The 18233-nt window shown below is 39.9% G+C and overlaps 2 protein-coding genes across 4 annotated transcripts in view; both read left to right on the top strand.

The window, feature by feature from the left end:
- The first annotated feature begins 3688 nt into the window (after positions 1–3688).
- LOC131225030 (LRR receptor-like serine/threonine-protein kinase RGI5) lies at positions 3689–5605 on the top strand. The gene is made up of 4 exons (XM_058220456.1): positions 3689–3786; positions 3876–4333; positions 4818–4997; positions 5106–5605. The coding sequence occupies exons 1-4, from the start codon at positions 3689–3691 to the stop codon at positions 5603–5605; spliced, it is 1236 nt and encodes a 411-aa protein (XP_058076439.1).
- A 6747-nt stretch (positions 5606–12352) lies between these two features.
- Positions 12353–18233, top strand: part of LOC131226251 (protein transport protein SEC24 C-like) — a 74415-nt gene continuing 68534 nt past the window's right edge. Inside the window, exon 1 of one of the 3 annotated variants that reach the window (XM_058222034.1) lies at positions 12353–12494. The gene's annotated coding sequence lies outside the window, so the exon portion shown is untranslated. Of the gene's footprint in view, positions 12599–18233 lie in introns of all 3 variants that reach the window. The other 2 variants (XM_058222035.1, XM_058222033.1) reach the window with 2 other exon arrangements.

Raw genomic sequence — 18233 nt, forward strand, 5'->3', positions numbered from 1 at the left:
ATGAAATATTACTTACAAACCTCTGCACTTGGAGGCAAGTAATCAATATAAAGATGTGACATCGAGTGTTATATAAGTATAATAGCAGTTACATGTCATAGATCCACTTTGTTTATCAAAGAGGGCCCACCAAAAAAATTTTATGTACTAAAAATTAATAAATGATCGTCATCATTAAAACCACATATGTAAGTGGAATTTATATTGTTGGAATGAATTTTTAGCAACTCATTTTTCTTGTAAATGAATATTAAAAAAATCCTTAAGATGCTTACATGGGACCTAATCTAATGACGAACTAGAATTTTTAGACATGTGGCGCATCCCTCCAATATATCACACATGTACAGGTTATTTAATCGTCCCACTTTATTCATAAACAACCGTCCTTCTCCGTATATCTCACCTCATTTAATGCAGTACTTTCCTTCTTTAATTATCGTCCGTAAAGTTTCATTTGCACCAAATTCATGCACTAGAAAGCTAAGTGGGCCTACCGTTATGTTTATGAAATATCCAATCCATCTATCCTTTTTGCCAACTTATTCTAATGCGTGAGACCAAAAATGGGGTGGATCCAAAACTCACGTGTGCAATACAAGAGGAAAAACTCACGAAAGAAATTGCTAACGTTGAAACCGTCTGGGTTCAATTTAATGTTTATATGTCATCCATACCACTTATAAGGTCCTTCCCATTATGATAAACTGAAAAAAAACAAAAAATAAAAATAAAAATAAAAAAATCTTAGCCTCGTACAAAACCTACGTGGTATGGTGGTTGTATAATCCCCACTGTTTCCTTTAGTAAGGTCCACTTGAGTATTGAATCTGATTCATTTTTGATCCGATGTCATGACATGTGCTGGGAAAAACGATGAACGGATTGGATTTGTCACAAACAAAAAGATAAGCCCCACCATCTTTACGGACGCGGTTTTGTCTACAGTCGCTGCCATGCCACTAGCCCGGTGGCTAGTGGTCGGTGCTCTGTGGGCCCCACTATGAATTATATGTTTTATCCATGCCGTCCATCCATTTTTACAGATCATTTTAGGCCTTAATCCCAAAAATGAGGTGAATATAAATCTCAGGTGGACCATACCAGAAGAAAACAGTAGTGGTTGAATACACACCATTAAAATCCTTCTAAGGCCCACTGTCCTATTTATTTGAAATCCAATCTTTTGATTAGGTCATGAAGACCTAGATGAAGGGACAAAACAAAGATCAGCTTGATCCAAGACTTTTATGGCCCTAAGCAGTTTTTAATGGTGGACGTTCAATCAACATTGTTTCCTATGATGTGGTCCACTTGAAATTGGGATATACCTCTTTTTTGGTATCATATCATAAAATGATATAGAAAAATAAATGAATAGCATGGATGAAACAAATACATCATGGTGAGGCCCACATAGCACCGACCACTAGCCATTGGCTAGTGGCAGGGTCACTGGCCAATCCGCTCTCCGTCTATGCAGCGCTGGAACTTCCAACCCCGCATGGGGTGGATTAGGTACAACCCTGTCCAAGCAAAACAGGGTGCATCCATTACCGTGGGGCTCACTTTAATGTATGTATTATATATCCATGCAATCCAACCATACTTTAAGTTCATTTTAAAGCACAATTCAAAAGATCAAATAGATATAAATCTCGAGTGGACCACACCATAGGAAACAATGGTGATTAGCCGTTAGAAATATTATGTAAACCACAAAAAATTTAGATCAAGAAAAAATTATTTTAAATTTTTTCACTTTCCAATAATCTAGGTTTTCATAACTTTATCAATATGTCAAGTGCAAAATAGACACTAAAGTAGGCCCTAAGAAATTTTTAATGATAAATGTTCAATATCAAATATTTCTTATCGTGTGGCCTTCCTGAGAATTTTATCTTCTCACTTTTTGGAATCTTGATGTAACATGACCTGAAGATATGTACTACTGGCATGGATATACGGTACATATACTAAGGTGACCCCACGGTGAAGGATGCACCATATTGTATGAGGACCATCCCACACCTATTTGGTGGGTGTTTTTTTATTTTGGCAAATGCCCCTTTCTCTCGGAGTGATGAGCGGGGAGGCCCCTTTTCTCGGAGCCAATAGCGGGAGAGGGAAGCTCACATTGATTTTTTAGAAGGCCTACCGTGTGATGTATATATAATATCCCCTCCGACCATCAGATTTGTAATCACATTCTAGTTAAAGAGTCAAAATCTCAAGTCGATATTTGATTCAAGTAGGCCACATAAATAGAACAGTTGATTTAAAGACGTTCACCCTTAATTTTTTATAAGGCCCACATTTATCGTTATGTGAAATCCACTCCAGCCGTTAGAGGCCACACCAAAAGCCATTTGTGGTACCAAAATATCATGCTTACACGTGATTCAAATAGGCCCATCAAAGGAATCATTTTGAATGGTGAGATTTTTTTAACACTATTTTCAATTATGAGCTCCACTTGAATAATGGACGGGACTGATTTTTGGACCCGAGGTCTAACATAAAGTTACACACATGATGATGGGAGAAAATTTCAGGTTAGCACCATGGTAGGTCCCATGACTTCTGATCTTTTTTTAATAAGAGCCTATTAACAGCCACGGAGAAACAACCGTCTCTCTTTTAAAGCATTAATTAGCATTAATTAATCAAACTAGTTGGACGGTCCAATTAGTTGTGTGTGAACGTTACTCTCTCTCTCTCTATATATATATATATAGACACACACACACTATCGCAACCAGAATAGGTAACAAATCGCACACTTATGTAATTCTACATGCACCTTCAATGGGTCATTCATTGGTATCGACAGCCATCAAGGACTACTCAATGATATTGAAGAATGCCAGTAGTAATTTCTAAAACTGTCCAGCAATCAACAGGGATTTTTCTAGATTTTTTCAATGGGATCCAGTATTTGTCAATGGCATCAACAATTGCTCAATGGAATCGACTGCTCTATCGATGGCATCGACCTTTGCTACGATTTCAATGAAGAGGGTGCCTTGTATTCCAGTTTACTTGCATATACCAAGTATTTCCCTTGCCTCTAAAATACCAGTTGACTAGTCAGATTTTTGGTCCCTATCAATTACAGCGACTCATATAACTAAGGCCGACAATACACTCGAATAGCTTTTGGCCCCATCCAATACCATAGGCCGGTGCTATGACATTTTCTTTTAATACAATTCCATCTATTAATTGATGAAGCACTATGACATTTTAATACAAAGCCTTTATGAAGGTTGCCTTTATATAAATAAAGGATACCAGGGCTGTCTTTCTCTCACTACTGAGCATTTCTATTTCAATCTTATAACTGAGAGGAAGACATGGAGAGATGTTCTTGAACAAGTTCTATTGTTGTGCTTGTTTTATTAAATATTATTGCAACTCATATACTAATCTGCGAGGGGCATTCGAATGTGAGTTGCTTGGATTCAGAGAGAAAAGCTCTTATCACCTTCCGAAAGGCTCTTCATGATCCCTTGAATTGGCTATATTCGTGGGATGAAAGCTTAGATTGCTGCCAATGGGGAGGACTTTCCTATGACAACAACAGAAGGTATGTTGTTTATCTCAACTTCAATAACTGCTGCAATAATAACAAATGTGACGTATCCATACTTCCCTTCCAAGTCTGAGTGGGCAATTAGATCCAGTTATGGTCGAACTGAAGCATCTCCGTTACTTGGACTTGAACAATAATGCTTTTAATAGTGTTCCGATTCCAGCTTTCTTGGGTTCTTTAAAGGAATTGAGGTACTTGGACCTTTCAAATGCAAGATTCAGCGGGAGAATTCCTCAAAATCTTTTGGTTGAACTGAAACGTCTCCGTCACTTGGACTTAGCAATAATGCTTTTATTGGCGTTCCGATTCCAGCTTTCTTGAGTTCTTTAAAGGAGTTGGGGTACTTGGACCTGTCAAATGCAAGGTTCAGTGGGAGAATTCCTCAAAATCTTTTGGTTGAACTGAAACATCTCCATCACTTGGACTTGAGCAATAATGCTTTTAATGGCGTTCTAATTCCAGCTTTCTTGGGTTCTTTAAAGGAGTTGAGGTACTTGGACCTGTCAAATGCAGGGTTTAGTGGGAGAATTCCTCAAAATCTTGTAAATCTCTCTTACTTGAGTACTCTTGACATCTCTAATAACTCTCTGACAGGCCTAATTCCTGCATCTCTTGGAGGATTTTCATTGCCACGATATTTAAGTCTTTCTCATAATCGGTTGAATGGGTTAATACCAATAAATTTAAGACACCTTTCTAACTTACATTTTCTTGACATCTCATACAACTCTCTAACAGGTAACGTTTCCGAAAGTCATTTTGAATACCTAGACAACTTAGTATTTAGACATGTCTTCTACTTCATTAGTTTTTTATCTACACCCTCATTGGGTTCCCCCATTTCAACTTAAGAAAATTTCCCTAGGATCTTGTCAACTTGGGCCTCATTTTCCACACTGGCTACAAAATCAAAAACACATGGAGGATTTGGATCTCTTCAACACAACCATCAGTGACACCATACCCACCTGTTTTTGGGATTTTACACATCAACTTTCATCACTAGACCTTTCCTATAACAAGATCTGTGGCGAATTGACCGACCCTTTCAAGATGCAACCCTTTGCTTCTATCAAGTTGAATTCAAATAATTTCAGTGGTACCATACCTTCCATATCATCACAAGTCCTGTTACTTGATCTCTCCAACAATCAATTTCATGGACCAATCCCTCCAAACATTACTTCTTCTGTGAGTGATTTAAATTTCTTCTCCACCTCAGGTAACCAAATCAATGGCACAATTCCCTTGTCTATAGGAGAAATGACATCCTTGTTTGTCTTAGATCTTTCCCGAAACAAGATAAGTGGTACCATTCCATCAAGTTTGGGCAATTGTGTAGGCCTTGAAGCACTTGACTTGAGTAGGAACCATTTATCAGGGGTAATACCCAAGTCATTGGGTTTGCTAATTGGACTCCAATTAGTGCGCTTGAGTGAAAATAGCCTAACTGGACAAATCCCTTCGCCTTTTTGAAATTTTACTATTTTGAAAACTCTTGATCTTGAAGAAAACAACTTCTCCGGAAACATTCCGGCTTGGATTGGCAATAGTTTTCATTCCTTAAGAATTCTTCGATTACGTTCTAATAAGTTTATAGGCAAAATTCCACAACAAATATTAAACCTTACTTCTCTCCGAGTTCTTGATGCAGCACACAATTATTTATCTGGTTCAATGCCTCAAGGTTTGGAAAACCTCATTGGCATGAAAAATGAACAAATGACCAATTACATTCTTCACTATGGAGGAGCAATACAGGGTCATTATTATGAGGAAAACTTGATTATGTCAATGAAGGGGTTGGTGTTTAATTACAGTAAAACAATTTCCCTTCTGACGTGCATTGACCTTTCAAGTAATCACTTGTCCGGCAAGATTCCCGAAGTACTCACAAATCTCTTGGGATTGCTTGGCTTGAACTTGTCAGGAAACAACTTCACTGGAAAATTTCTAGACAAGGTTGGTAGATTGGCATTGTTGGAGTCTCTTGATTTCTCAAGAAACTAGCTTTCAGGAACAATTCCTCCGAGCATGTCTTCTCTAACTTTCTTAAGCCGCTTGAACTTGTCGTATAACAACTTGTTAGGGAAATTTCCACCGGGCAATCAGCTCCAAACACTTGAAGATCCGACCTCCACTTACAACACATTGTAACGGTGATGAGATATTTCCAGGTCAATGTCCTATCGAAGGTGATTTAGAAAAGGATGAAGTGTATGACATGCGTTGGTTTTATGTAAGTATTGGAGAAGGATTTGTGGTTGGCTTTTGTGGTTTTTTCTGCATTTTAGTGTTCAAGAAGCCCATAAATTTTAGTTTTTCATGTAGCAAATTCAAGTGGAATGTTTATGTATTTGTTTGTTCCATTCAATCCGTGGCTGAGTAACAAGTAGTTAGATAGGATTAGCTAGCAATCCAAGTGCAAAGTATGAATGGGCCCACCCAAATAGGGTACTAGAATAAATTTTTTATTTGGGTCAGGGTAGAGTGGTTTCCCCTTCCTTGTAAATTGTATTTTATTTGTTAATAATGTTATAATTAGGGCTGTCAATGGGCTGGATTTGGAATGGGCCAAGATCAATCCCAAAGCGGTGGCGCCTGCATAGTAGGACTTTGGCCTGGGACTGGCCTAGGCCCCAAATGGTCAAAATGGATAAGCCCAACCTTAGCCCTATTAGTAGAGCTGTACATGAGTCGAGTTAGCTCAATTAGCTCACTCAACTCGACTCGGAAAAGCTCAAAATTGGATTCGGACCGAGTTAAGCTGGTTTTAAGAGCTCGAAAAAATTTCGAGCCGAGTTCCAGCTTGACTTGATTCAGATTGAACCTCACCTCGAATCGACTCGGATCAAACCTCAACTCGAATTGACTCGGATTGAATTAGTTCGATGACTTAGTTATTTTGATATTGATGATGCTTGTTGAGTGTTTGATGAACGGACTCAACGAAGTCTGACTGCCCTCATATCTTGATTTTGATGTTACTCGCCGAGTGTGATGAAAAATCTGTAAAGTGTTGTTATTGTTTTGCATTTTGTGAGAAATTGAAGACACATTCTATGTGTTTGAGAAAATATCGCACAAGCTCAAACTGGCCAGAGCTGCTGACCGAACTAAACTGACTGGCTAGACAGGCTCAAGGACCAAGCCGAGCCGAGTTCGAGCTGGAGTTAGCTACTAGCCGAGTCAAGCCGAGCTGTGCCAGGCTCGACTCGGTTCGACTCGTGTACAACTCTACCGATAAGTTAATCACTGGCCCAACATGAGCTGGGCCTTAGTCCAGGCCCAAACCTATTTATCACCTCTAGAATTGAAATAGTTATCTAGATGAATGCTAATTGTTGCTAATAATCATTTAGGAAAATGTTAATTGCTATTGGAGTTGGAATAATCATATAGAAGATGTTAATTGAAATTAATAATATGTCTAATATAAATTAGACAATAAATATTTCTAAAAATACATTGAAAAAATAAAAAAAGGAGTAGAACTTTTGAATAATATCCTTGAAAACAATAAACGGGCTAGTTGAGCCGGAGTCACTCCAAGCTAACGGGCTCTTATGCACAGCCTAAGCCTAGCTCGATTGGGCAGCCTGGCTCATTGACATCCTTAATTATAGGTGGTGTGCTCCCATCTTTTTAGCAACTTGAATGGGCTGACTCTCAGTTGCATTATCTGAAAATGAAAATGTTTACTCGTCCAAAATAAACCATAATGTAGCAGTGTATTGTTGTATGGCCAATGGATTCTGACCATACGCCTATTTGGTCATTACAAGAATCACTACTTCGTTTAGAGGTTTAAGACATGATTTTTAATTGGTTAATGGCCCACCAGGGTTTTGAATCGACCTGAGTTTTTAAACCCAATGAGAACATCAGGAACAGCACATGATGAATGGATTGGATGTAACTAAAATGTAAAGGCCCACCTGAGTTTACATATGAAAAGAACTTGAATGAAATTGGTTTCTTTCATATTTACCTATGAAATACACCATAATAAGGATAACCCAAATACATGATTGTGGGAAATTGCTACATCTGTATAAATTTCCGGGCCTTGTTATCAATTGTAAAATCCCATTTCTAAAAGTGTTCAGTACCACTTCAAAACTGATGAAGATGTGTGCATGAATTCTCTCTCTCTCTCTCTCTCTCTCTCTCTCTCTCTCTCTCTCTCTCTCTAACATATCTAAGAATGAAGAAGAAACGAAAATGTAACTGATTGAAGTTCCTTCATGTCTTGCATATATATACCATTTCCCTGGGTCCATTTGCATTTCAAGAGAAGGCATGGGATGAGAAGAATTATCATTTGTAGTAAACAAGGCATGTTCTTCACTCATGCTTGAATTATGATAATCACCCATTGAATTTGAGCCCATGGATCCATTACCATAGAATGACATAGCTTGAACATGAGTGCTAGGGGAATTTGAATTGGACGGTGTCGACGCCCTCATACTCTGCAAATGACATAATCCATGGCCATCTTGCTGGTAAGAAGAGTTATTGTTTCTGGTGTGGTTCACTACAGCTTTAGATATACTTCAATTTTGATTGCATACCCAAAAATGATCTGGCAAGACGGATGGACAGTGTGGATAAAACATACACATCATAGTGGGCCCCATGGAGTCTTCACAACATGGTAATATATATGTGTGTTTGTTGCATGGCAATCTATACTGTCCTAAACGGCTGACCCATATGTAATGGAATTTAAATATTGACCGTATCATTTTTCCTTTTAAATTTCAGTCCTTAGCTATTTTAATTTTAACCATCCATTGGTAGCTATTAATTGGATGTTTGTCATTGATTGATAAGTGCAATTGTATATATGCTCTATCTAGTCTAGATAGTTGCAAGTTACTATCAAGGGTAAGGATGATAGTCCATATCATTATATTAAAAATAAATAAAATAAAATTGAAATAGATGATACACAAGCAATTAGAAATTACTCGAAAATTACTTACATGGAATATAATTAATTTAAAATAAACTCTAAATTATGGGCACATGTTTAGACAGGGCTGTCAACCAGCGGGCCTAAGATTGGCTTTGGCCCGGATTTTGAACTGCTTTAGGCCAGGCCTATTCGAAATTATGATTTTGTCGGGCCTAAGCCCGACCCATTGACAGCCCTACATTTAGATGTATAATGAATTAAAAATTACTCTTATTCTTTTATCTACATATTAGATTCATAGGTATTTCTTAGACCATTAGAGATTAAAATAGTTAATGGTCTTTTTAAAAAAATAAAAATAAAAAAAAATGTACATGAATAAGAGGATGGAATTATTTGAAAAAACCTGATTTTTATGTCATAACTTAAATGGCAGTGGGTTCTACAGTTTAATTGCCTTGATTTAATTTAACTAATTTAATTTTCATTTTCATTAATATACGATGCTCCTAGCATTTCCAAGGAGTTTTGCCTGTGTATGGGGCTTCGTGGGTCCCACAGAGATGTTCGTGACTAATCCACTCCGTCCATCTATTTTATAAGACCACAATAGAATAGGGTTCTAAAAACCGATTGGATCCAAAACTCACGTGGGTCATATATACCATTGGAAATCGTGGAGATTGAATGCCTATGGGTGATAGAAGTTTGTATAAGGATGAGATTTTTGCCTACAGTTTATCTGAGTGGTAATAATTGTTGGAAAATTTACAAAATAGTATTTTTTTTTTGGTAAAATATGAAAATCGAAAATCCAAGTTGATCTGAAAAAGGATAGGCTAAAGCACGTCCGGGATGCTGTCCTTAAAGCGTTATTTGCCCCCACTCAAGTAAATTGAGTATGCTGAAAGGTTATAGGCAAACCGCTTCTAAGATACGATGAACCTAATGTGGGTCTGCGTTTATCAAACACGAAGGTCCACTACTGGAACTCTGTTACACAGTCTGTTCTTCATGCAATGGTTCAACCCTGTTGTCTTACTGGAGTAGAGTAGTGGAGTAGCTATAGCTCAGTTCGTATGGGTCTGCTGGAGTGGGTTGAGTAATAGTTTGGAAACCTATCCAGGCTCTCTTATCTAGGCATTGGTGGCTGGGGGTTATGGTCCAGGGAAATAAATCTCATTAAGCCAATTATAGCTGTCGGAAAATTAGCCGTTTTCTGACTGTTGTGCATAACTCATAACAGTAGCTGCATGCTGACTGTTGTGAGAGCTGGCTAGCTATTTTCTAGCTGTTGGGCTAGTCATGCAGCAGTTACAGCATAGTTTTGCACTTAATTACATAGCTGTTACATATCTGTTGCAACAGTCATATTCAGCCCCTCTATATATACTGAAGGACTTCTTTCTCAGTCCTCTAGTTTCTCTTCCAACCAGCCACTCGCCTTAGCCACTTAGTCGTACAACGACTCGCACATATTTCACTCCAGCTCGTGTAAGGTCGCGACACAATGCGAACGTGCGAAGTGCAAAGTGCGCCACTAGCGCCTCTACAGGCACACTGCCTCACATGCCCACGCCCTCGCACCGAGCCCATGCCCGTGACCGAGATCGAGATCGAGACTGAGCCCGAGCCTATGCTCAAGTGCAGGCGCGCGCGTACTGCAATATGCAAGTTCCATGGTCCATGGACTAGGTAGGCAAATAATAAGGTATTCCACACTTTTCAATAACTAAGGATTTTTATTTGTCATCCAACTTATTCATAAGATCATACATCCATCATAAGATCATACATACATGGATGGATGGAAAAAACAAATATAAGCTTGATCCAAAAATTCTGCTACCCCCATGAATTTTTCAACAATAGAAGTTCAATTCACACTGTTTCCTATGGTGTGGTCCATTTGATTTTTGGATATGCTTATTTCTTGAATTCAAGCTCTAAAATTACCTGATAAAATGGATGGACGGAGTGGATAAAATACATAAATCATGGTGAACCTCACTGAGTTTACTCGGTATGAAATCGTACTGAGTTACTCATTATGCAATCCGCTTCCATCATCGATTGGGTAAGGCCCAGAAACGGGAAACAGATTGGCTACTCCCCCTGCCACCCGCCAATGGCTGATGGTCGGTGCTCTGTGGGCCCCACTATGATATATGTGTTTCATCCGTGCTGTCCATCTATTTTTCTAGATCATTTTAGAGTATGAGACTAAAAACAAGGTATATCCAAATCTAAACTGGACCACATTATAGGAAACACTGTTGAATGAACGTCGACCATTATAAACTTTTTGGGGCCCATGAAGTTTTGGATCAAGTTGATCTTTGTTTTTTTTCCCTTTCATCTAAGTTTGTATGACTCAATCAACAAATTGGATGTCAAATAAATAGTACAACGGGGGCCTTAGGAGGATTTTAATGGTGGATATCCAATCACTGTTGTTTTCATGTGGTGTGGTCCAACTGAGATTTATATCTATCTCATTTATAAGATCAGGCTCACCGAGCACCAACTACCAGCCACTGGGCTAGTGGCCGGGGAGTAGTCAATCCATTTCCCAAACATCTTGGTGGAAACAGATTGGCTACTCCCGTTGTGACTAGCCCCGATGACGTGGATTTCCTGTGAAAGCCTTTGCAGGAAGTTCCTGCAACAGAAACCTAGGTAGGGTTCATCTTGATGTTTGTGAAAAATCCCCTCCGCCCATCCATTTTGTGAGATATTTTTAACGTATGGGATCAAAATGAGCCAGATCCAATGCTAAAGTGGGTAAAAAACGTGAGGATTGGACATTCACAGTTGAAATATTCGTGGAGCCACACAAATTTTGAATCAGTGTAATATTTGTATTCTCAGTTCATCCCAGTATAAAATGACGTTTTGAACGGTATGGATGACATTTAAACATCAATGTCTAGCTTAGGGAGGTTTCAACGGTGGATATTTCCCAACCCACCTTTTCCTTTAACAAGGTCCACTTGAGTCCCGGATCCTATTTACCTTCGGTCTCAAGTCATAAAATTATCTCACAAAACAGATGTACAGGGTAGATTTCTCACAAACATAACTGTGGGCCCACGTAGGTTTTCGGTGCAGGAAATTCCTGCGGAAGGCTCTTGCAAGAAATCCGCGTCCGTAGTCGGTGCTATGCGGGACCCACTATGAAGTATGTCTTTGAACCATGCCGTTCATCCATTTTTATATATTATTTTATGGCTTGATCTCAAAAATGAGAGGGATATAAATCTCAGGTGGACCACACCACAGGGAAAAAATGAGTGAATCCGCCGTCAAAATCCCCCTAAGGCCCACTATACTGTTTATTTGACATCTAATATGATGATTAGGTCATACAGACCTAGATGAGAGGGAAAAACAAAGTTTAGCTTGATCCAAAACTTTTTTAGCCCCCAAAAATTTTTAATGCTTTACGTTCAATCAACACTGCTTCCTAGTAAGAATAAAATAATCTAAATGATCTAGAAAAATAGATGGATGGAATGGATGAAACACATACATCATTTTTCAGCCCAAGGATCACCGACCACTAGCCATTGGCTAGTAGCTGGGATCCGTTTCCGACTTGAGGGAGGTCGTGATTGTGGAGCCCACCTTAATATATGTGTTTTATATCCATGTCGTCCATCTCAATCTCCACTGTTTCCTGTGGTGTGGTCCACCCGACATTTGAATCAGCTTCATTTTCAGGTTTGTGTACTAAATGATCTGTAAAAAACCGATGGACGGAACGGATATACAAAAAATACATCAAGGTGGGCCCCACGATCACGACCTCACCGAAGTCTGTTTTTCCCGGCCTCGCCGTACCAGCCTCCGCTTTTACACTGGCAATTCGAAGTCCTGTGTTCAACCCGTCTCTCGTTCAGGGAAAATCATTCATCGCATTTTCGTACGCAGCCATCACTGTCCAGATCCAACCTTCTCTCTTCAAGAAGAACGGTGCGCACTTCACCCCCTCCCTCCCTCCCTCTCTCTCTCTTTCTTTCATATCTTCTTCGCTGCTCAGAGCTTTTCCGTAATTACTTCTCCAATCCTCTAATTCTGTAAGCCTCGCCAAGCCAATTCTCTCGTTTCTCTCCTAGCTTTATGCATGTATGCTTGTCTTGGTGATTAGGGTTTTCTTCTTCTGTTTGATAGAAGTTAGGGTTTTGGAAAAGGGCTTTTGACATTGATTATCGAATAAGGTGGAATTTTTATTTAATTTATAATTTGTTTTTAACTCCTTTTTCTGGTTGAGGCGATTGATCGATCAACATACAATTCGTAGAGAGAAATGTTAAGAAACTAACCAATACGCCAAAAGCCCCAGGACTGATGAATGCGTCAAGCTAGGCTCTTTAAACTATTGGGATTGTAACATTCCACCATGCTCTGCAGTCGACATCCATCTCCCCTTCCGTGAGTTGAACACGGGACATGGTGTTGGCTCTGATACCAATTGTTAAGAACCTAACCAATATGCCAAAAGCCCCAGGACTGATGGAACGTGTCAAGCTAGGCTCTTTAAACCATTGGGATCGTAACAGAAAAGTTTGCTTGCTTGCTTTTGGCTTTAAAGCCCTATGGAAGCTTTTTCATGCGTAGTGAATACGTAGAGGTATTTTATGATTCTTGGATGAAAAGAACGGGTCCCGCCTTTGAGTGATCGTCACACATTTCCATCTGATGGGCATCATTTTGGGTGGGGGAAAGAAATGAACTAATTCATTGTAAAGATTTTTTGGGATGTTTTTCATGTTCGTTCATGGATTGAAGGCTCAGCAACTTGCTCCGACTCTTCTGGTCCTGAATCCGGTTGAGATTTGGATGATTCAGCCATATTTTTGATGTTGACTCAGTTCGTCTGAATAGGCGGGTTGGTAATCCATGTGAATGATGCGTTTGGGATGGCCCACCAAGTAAACAGTTTGGAGACCATGGTTAGGTGTTATATATAGGGCTTCAGGAGTCTAGAATTTAGTGTGTTATTATATTGAAAGGATGGCCGTAGAAGGTTGATGGAGGTGAAAATGCAGTGTTGAAAAATCAATAACAAGCTGTTGAAAAATCATCTCACTAAAACCCTAATGCTTTCAGCATGATCTCATTTGTCAACGCATTTAAATGAAAAACATCAATCGTTCAATTAAAATCTCAGTCACATTTCCCAATTCAAAGATTTTTTTTTTTTTTTTTTGAAATTCCAAATTCCTGCCAAAAAAAGATGAAATTTCCTAGATTTTGATCAAAATAATCAATAGTGCTCAAAATCATCAAAAACCTAGAATTTCATCATACAAATGGGAGTATTGAAGATGAAATACCAAATGGCACTCTTCAAACAACCAAGAAACGTGGAATTTCAACCCAAAGCAGCTCTCTTTTTATGAAAAAGGTCATTTTTCTACCGTTACAAGGAATATGACCGTTAAGGTCAGAAATTCTAGGGGTGCCCATTACGACCCTGTATTGCATAATGGGCAACACCTTTACCATTACGTAACTGTTATGGTATACTTTGATTGGGACCATATCTTGTTCTTGGTCTGTGTCACATTCTTGCTTCTAATAACAATTTGAAAAATTCGGTGCAAACGTAGTTTTTTTTTTTTTTTTTTCACACACATTCACACACCACACACGACATACACACACCCACACCCACACACTCACGCTATAGTGGGATTTCACCACCTATGGGTACTCGAACCCGTGACCTGGTGTTGAAACGCTTGTGAGTCTACCACCAGGGCAAGAATAAGTACCCAAATGGTAGAATTTGGTTCAAATGTTTGGTTAATGAAAGGTTCTCTCTCTCTCTCTCTCTTCATTTTCCTATTGAAGTAGCATGGAGCTTGCTACGTTTGATTGCCAAAAATTTAGGACACTTGAATTATTTGATTTTCCATTTTTGTCAACTTTTCTACCAGTAGATCTATTTTGCTAGATGGTATCTTTGGATTCCTTTGATTGTGAACTTGGTTCTTGTATGCTGATACTTTGGTCCCTCTGTAGAGAAGAATAGATAAGGTTTTGCCAGAGGATCAAAGGGATTTAGGTCTGTTTTGTTTCTTCGATGGCATTTATTGTACCCTCCTAGGTACTAAGACCTTGCTATTCTCCCCACAATTTTAATCCTAATTACCAAAGTACCCCAAATTCTTGAGAAAAAAGAGAGAGTCTTCCTTTTGAAAAGATGTTCTTCCTCTTCCTTTAGGGTTTGTGAGAAAACCCTCCATTCCAATTGAATTGTAGAAGGGTAAAAGCTTTCTTGGTAGTGGATTCCTCCAAGGTGTCTTTCTTCCTCTTTCTCTTCTCCAACAAGGTACACAATTTCTCCACTTTTCTTCTTCTCCTTCCCTTACAACTCTTTAAACCCATCAAAACCCAACCCAATCCATCGCCTTTGTCTTTCCCCCTATCCATCCACATGTGAACACACACACGTGTGTCCGTACGGGCTGCCACATGTGGGCCCCCCTTTTAGTACTTTTCCTTTCCTTGAGTCCCCTTCAAAACCCACCTATAATGAAGCCTTAATCCCTAGATCCTAAATTCCCCAAATCCCCAAACTTCAATCTCTAAACCCTAAAACTCCTAACGAAAATCTGATTTTATTTATTTTTTAAATAAATCCATTCTCCAAATATGATTTTATTGGTGTCATTGTTTTCTCACGTGGATGTTGCACCACCCACGCTAGATTGGAAGTCCTTACTTCTAAGTGGGCCACTCTTGTAATACTTTATTTCTTCTTGCACCGCGTATGTGATAGCCTAGGCCCTTTGCGTTGCTAATATGAATTTTCTGAATTTATTGTGTGGTGTTTGATTTTATTTGTTGAATGCTGAAATTGATGCGTATTTGATCTCACATCTTACATCCTAGGTTAGTTTTACTCATCCCACATTAGGATACATATCAGTTATCGCATGGGATATGTTGGTTGTAGTGCGTTATGTATCACTGTTGTTGGGAAACATTGGAAAACTGGTCGAATTTTTCAATGAAACTCTAGGGATTGTTAAAAAAGACGTCAATACACACTTAGAAATCAAAACATTACAAAAAACAAGTGCGCTCAATAGGTTTCCTTTGCATGGTGTCATAATCTATGTGCTGTTTGACTGAATTGATGTAAGTATATTCAAAATCTATTCATATAATTTATAAATGTAAGAAGACATGTATGGAAACACAAGCAATACATTCAAAAGCAAAAGAAGAATCACTAGATCAGTTTACATACATGCTTCAAGGACCATATAACTCGAAACAAAAACAAAGAAGAAACAGAAAACAAAAACAAAACTAAAGCTATACAACTTGAAGCCCAAAATCGAGGAAACAATTCGAACTAGACTACAGGGCCATCCTAGCGGGCATAAGAGAGCAGAGGAGATGGCTAATTTGGTAGGCAAGAGGACTCCACACTGAGTTCACTGTTGAGAGAAGCCCAAATTTTGATATCTTGAATAATTAGCCCTTGGACTCTTGCAAAGGGGGCAGAGGGATTACAGAAGGTTTGATTGTTCCTTTCTTTCCAGATATCTGAAAGAGTAGCTAAGACAGTAAACGCCAGGCAACTTTGATGGCTTTTCCTCTATCAATGCCATGCCAAGAGAAGAGCAAGTCTATAACAGAACATGGCAATGACCCAGGCCATATGGAATTTGAAAAAGATGGAGGATTAAATTCCAAAAGTGCAAGGGCAATGAAGAAGCAAATGGTTGATGGTTTCTCATTGCCCATGCATAAAATACAAACATTGGGCAAGGTCATGCCCCTGCTTTGCAGATTGTCAATCGTGAGAGTTCTCCCTCTGGATAGGAGCCAAGTAAACGCTGCAACCTTGGGAGGACTGCCATAAAACCAGATTTGCACGTGAAGATTCTGGAAGAAGAAGCCCAAGAGAGCGAATAACACCCCTAGAGCAGGTTTGAATTAGATGAAGCACTTTAAGAAGTTCTAGTAATTCCACAAACTGAGCCTCTGGAGAGACCTCCTATAGGGTAGGCACCATGCACTTGAACCGATACCTGAGAATCAATTAGCCACAATAATAGATAAATTGGGATTGATTCCAACGAGACTAGGGAAAACAGAGGCTAAAGGCCTATCAAGGACTAAACAATCAAGTCAAAACCTAATTTTGTTACCATCTCCAAGGCCAAAGGAGATACCATCCATAAAAGAGGGCTTGTGATGCGGGACAATTAACCACTTGCTCTAAAAGCTCGAACTGTTAGAACATGGCGAATTAATCTCTTTATCTCATAGCCTAGGCCCCACATCTCATGGGTTAGGACCTCGACCGAACCCCCCTTGTGGGCCCCAAATCACATGGGTATTGCCTCACACGGGCCGCCCACCCCAAGTGTGTCCCCGCATCCCACAGGCTACGCCACTCGAGCTCGGTGTGAAATGCGCATTAATCACCCCTTGGTGAGGAGTCTCGAACACGAGACCTCCCCCGTGGGCCCTGCCCACCCCGAGTGTGCCCCTGCATCCCATAGGCGATCCCACTCGAGCCCGGTGTGAAAATGCCCCTGCATTAATCACCTCCGGTGGGGAGTCTCGAACATGAGACCTCCCGCTCTGATACCAATTTGATGCAGAACAATTAACCACTTGCTTTAAAAGCTTGAACTGTTAGAGCATGGCGAATTAATCCCTTTATCCCATAGCCTAGGCCCCACATCTCATGGGTTAGGACCTCGGCCGAACCCCCCTTGTGGGCCCAAATCACATGGGTACCGCCTTACACGGGCCGCCCACCCCAAGTGTGTCCCCACATCCCACAAACTACCTCACTCGAGCCCGGTGTGAAATACGCATTAATCACCGTGGGCCCCACCCACCCCGAGTGTGCCCCTGCATCCCACAGGCGACCCCACTCGAGCCCGGTGTGAAAATGCCCCTGTATTAGCTTGAAGCTCAAATGGCTCTCCAGATAGAGGAAGCTGTGTAAAGGGTGGAGGACTTAGTGAACCAGCCTCCCTCTTCAATGCCATATTTGCAGGTAATGATTTCTCTCCACCAGAGCCTATCTCCTAACCAAAATGCTATAGCTACTTTCCAAGGAAGGTTGAGTTAATGTATGAGAGAATTCGAATGCCAACACCTCCCTCCACATATGGCTTGCAAACATCATACCAACTAGGAAGATGGAATTTGTTATTGTTTGAGTTGCCATTGCATAAGAAGTCTCTCCTAAGTTTATCGATCCTGATTATGATAGCCTTAGGGCATGAAAACAGAGATAGATAGTAGGAAGGAAGGTTGGAAAGGGAGGCCTTGATAAGGGTAAGACGATCCCCAAGAAGAGGTATCTACTTTTCTAGAGAGATAGTTTGCGCTCAGTTCTATCCGTAATTACATCCCAAAGATGTTTGGCTGGCTTGCATAGACGAAGGGGAAGACCAAGTAGAAGGGAATAATCCAGCTTCGTAGCCAAACATTTCATCAAAGTTGGAGAGATAACTAGACTAGCCCTCGATTGCCCATCACTCTCGAGATGGCCTCAAAAGAGCGCAAAATCTTTCTCATGTTGACAACAACCTCAATGGCGGCTTCGCAGAATAACAGATCTATCATACGGACTACACCTTTGATTGCCCATCACTCTCGAAATACTTTTATCTGATGAAATCAGTGTTCGAAGTATCGGTATCGCTACAAGTCTCGCTGGCCAGGGAT

The sequence above is a fragment of the Magnolia sinica genome, chromosome 14 (genome assembly GCF_029962835.1).
Source record: "Magnolia sinica isolate HGM2019 chromosome 14, MsV1, whole genome shotgun sequence".
Taxonomy (NCBI): Eukaryota; Viridiplantae; Streptophyta; class Magnoliopsida; order Magnoliales; family Magnoliaceae; genus Magnolia; species Magnolia sinica.

Excerpts from the sequence above, each read along its gene's own strand:
- LOC131225030 (XM_058220456.1), top strand. The coding sequence starts at position 3,689 with ATGGTCGAACTGAAGCATCTCCGTTACTTGGACTTGAACAATAATGCT. Across the intron at positions 4,334-4,817 it reads CTCATACAACTCTCTAACAG|GTAACCAAATCAATGGCACA; the intron begins GTAACGTTTCCG and ends TCTCCACCTCAG. Across the intron at positions 4,998-5,105 it reads GGTAATACCCAAGTCATTGG|AAAACAACTTCTCCGGAAAC; the intron begins GTTTGCTAATTG and ends TTGATCTTGAAG.